The sequence below is a fragment of the Numenius arquata genome, chromosome 4 (assembly GCF_964106895.1).
Source record: "Numenius arquata chromosome 4, bNumArq3.hap1.1, whole genome shotgun sequence".
Taxonomy (NCBI): Eukaryota; Metazoa; Chordata; class Aves; order Charadriiformes; family Scolopacidae; genus Numenius; species Numenius arquata.
The window spans coordinates 2,546,203-2,548,914 of record NC_133579.1 but is presented as its reverse complement, the minus strand read 5'-3'; the positions used below and the strand labels follow the sequence as shown (position 1 = coordinate 2,548,914).

The 2,712-nt window shown below is 59.6% G+C and overlaps 1 protein-coding gene across 1 annotated transcript in view; it reads right to left on the bottom strand.

Annotated features, from left to right (window-relative positions):
* Window positions 1-2,496, bottom strand: part of JPH1 (junctophilin 1) — an 88,971-nt gene extending 86,475 nt beyond the window's left edge. Inside the window, exon 1 of the mRNA XM_074146126.1 lies at window positions 2,081-2,496. Within this exon, the coding sequence (XP_074002227.1) occupies window positions 2,081-2,459 (379 nt within the window). The 5' untranslated portion in view covers window positions 2,460-2,496. The remainder of the gene's footprint in view (window positions 1-2,080) is intronic.
* Window positions 2,497-2,712: the final 216 nt, after the last annotated feature.

Sequence of the window (2,712 nt, the reverse complement as noted above, 5' to 3'; positions counted from 1 at the left end):
AAAAGATAAAAGGAACTTTAGCTTGAGCAAAATCACTTCTAGGTTTACCGGAATGGCAATTTACTTTTCTGGGAATTAAAAAAAAAAAAAAAAAAAAAAAAAGGCCACTTATTCTTCAGCTTCTAATTTACCACCCAAAACAAATACAATAAAAATGGAACAGTCTATTGTGTGGTGAAAGTGAAACTAAAATTCTTATCTCTTAGGTTTTTGGTTTTTTTTTTTTTTTTTGGAAGGGGTGCTGGTTTGGGTTTATTGTGGGGTTTTTTTTGTTTTTTTTTCCTTCTAAATCCTCAAACACACATCTCGGCTGTCTTTGAGCATCAGAACTTTCCACACCAGGAAACAATTTTCAGGCAGCTCCAAATACGTATAAACAAGAGGGATTAAAAGAGTTCAAGGTACAAAACCCCACAGTGTATTTCATTTTCTGAAGGAAATGAATCTTACCCAACTCGCTACATTTTGTCTTCGGAAAGGAAAAAAAAAAAAAAAAAAAAAAAAAAGGACCCCCAACTGTAAATGTCTCTTCTTCTGCTTCATACAAAAATACCTATTTTCTCTGACAGGATTCTTCAAGTTTCACCATAAATGTCTGACCAAAATTCCTTGAAGAAACCAGCAACAGCATGAAGCGAGAGATGCGATACGCGAGTTACTCCTTTGGTCGCATCGCGTGAACGTTCCCTCTGATTTTGGTAAATTCTGGATCTTGCAGCATTTTTGTAAAAGGCATCAAACCCAACAACTCTCTGGTCCTAAAACCGAGACTAGTTTTTCCTGTCACAATGGAAGAAGCCAAGCTGCAGAGCAACTCTGCAGAAGCTGCAGGTGGCACTTCCACTGATGATGACATTACAGCAGCAGAAGAGGAACTCAAAAACATCAAAAACATCAGGTGTGGGGTTTTTTTTTGTGGTGGGTACAGCGCGTGAAGCGACAGTGGTACGGTAACGGTAACCGACCACTCCAGTAAGCTCCGGTCCGGAGTGACCATAGTGAACCCTGACTTCTTGACGGCTCCCAGGCGAGGGCAGAGCCCCCAGTCCTCTCCCCACACTTACCAGGAAAGGAGCTCAGCCCCCAAAACGCTCCGTTTTTCCACGGGGAAGCGTGCGAGAGGCAGGCCTGTGTCATTTCACACCACAGCCTGTACTTCAGAGCAGCGTGCTTAAAACCATACCGTGTTTTAACGAAATACGAGTTCCAGACCAGGTTGGATGGGGCTTTGAGCAACCTGGTCTGGTGGGAGGTGTCCCTGCCCAGGGCAGGGGGGTTGGAACTGGATGATCTTTAAGGTCCCTTCCAACCCAAACCATCCTATGATTCCACGACACGAGGGTGGACCCAAGTTCCATGGATTTTCGGCGCGCTGCCTGCCCACCCTCGTCCCCTCCAAGCCTCCTGTTTACGAGCCGAGCCCGTGAAGTGAATAAAGCTCCCCCTGCCACCGAAGTGACACGGCACCAGGGCCGCCTTACTCAGTTTTCGCCCTTTTTACCACCAAACCGGAGCGAAGGGAGCTTGCCCGCCCGCTGACCCCTCCCGGGCGGCCGCTGCCGGCCCCCGGTTCATCGTTACGGCGGGCGGGGAGCGGGAGAGGCGGGGGGTGTGTGTGTGTGTGTGTGTGTGTGGATCCCGGCGGCCGCCTCGGCGGGGAGAGAGGAAAGCCGCCCGCAGGCAGCCGTAATGCGGATTTTCCACCAGCTGGCCGGGAGAAAGCGACCGGCCCGGCAGCTCCGGAGCCCGACCCGCCTCCCCGCTGGGCCGGGGCTGGGGCCGGGCGGCTCCCTCAGGGCGGCCGGGCCACCTGTGGCGCTCCCGGGGCCGCCAAGCGGGGGCCTCCCCTCAGGCGGGTCGGGCTGAGGAAGGAGCCTCCCCTCAGGCCGGTCGGGCTAAGGAAGGCGCCTCCCGGCCGGGAGCCGGGGCAGGGGGAAGGCGGGGAGACCCCCCTCGGCGCTGAGGGGCCGCCGGGCTGAGGGAAGGGCCCTGCCCGCGGCGAGCGCGCCCCACGCAGGCGCGTCCCCCCCCCCCCCCGCTACCCGCCGCCGCCCTTGGGGCGCCCCCCGCCGGCGCTCACCTCCGTCCCCGTAGGTCTCGACGCCGTATCCGTCCTGCAGCCCGTTGCTCCAGGTGCCCTCGTAGCGGGCCGGCGTGCTGAGGCTCTGCCGCACCCCGTAGCGCCCCTTGAAGCCGTGGGACCACTCGCCGCGGTACATCCACCTGCCCTTCGTCTCCACGCCCAGCCCGTGGCGCTTGCCCTGCGCCCAGTAGCCCAGGTAGGTGTTGCCGCTGGGCCAGGTGTAGCCGCCCGCCACCTCGAAGCCGTGGGACCAGGAGCCGGCGTACTCGCCCTGCCCCTTGGGCCCGGTGCAGATGCCGTGCCCGTGGGCTTTCCCGTCCTCCCAGCCGCCGCAGTAGGTGCCGCCATCGTCGAAGTCGAACCGGCCGCCCGTCATCCAGGGCAGCGGGGCGAGCGCGGCGCTGCCGCCGCCGCCTCCCGCCCGCCTTCCCTTCTTCCCCTTCCTTCCCCTTCTTCCCCTTCCCGCCCGCCGACCGACCGACCGGCCGCCCGACCCGGCGATCCCCGCGACTGCGAGCGCTCCGCCGGCCGCTCGCCCGCCCGCGCCCAGCCCAGCCCAGCCGCAGCCCCGCGGCGGCGGCGGCGGCGAACGGCGCCCGCCCCCCGCTCCTCCCTGCCCGCCCCTCCGC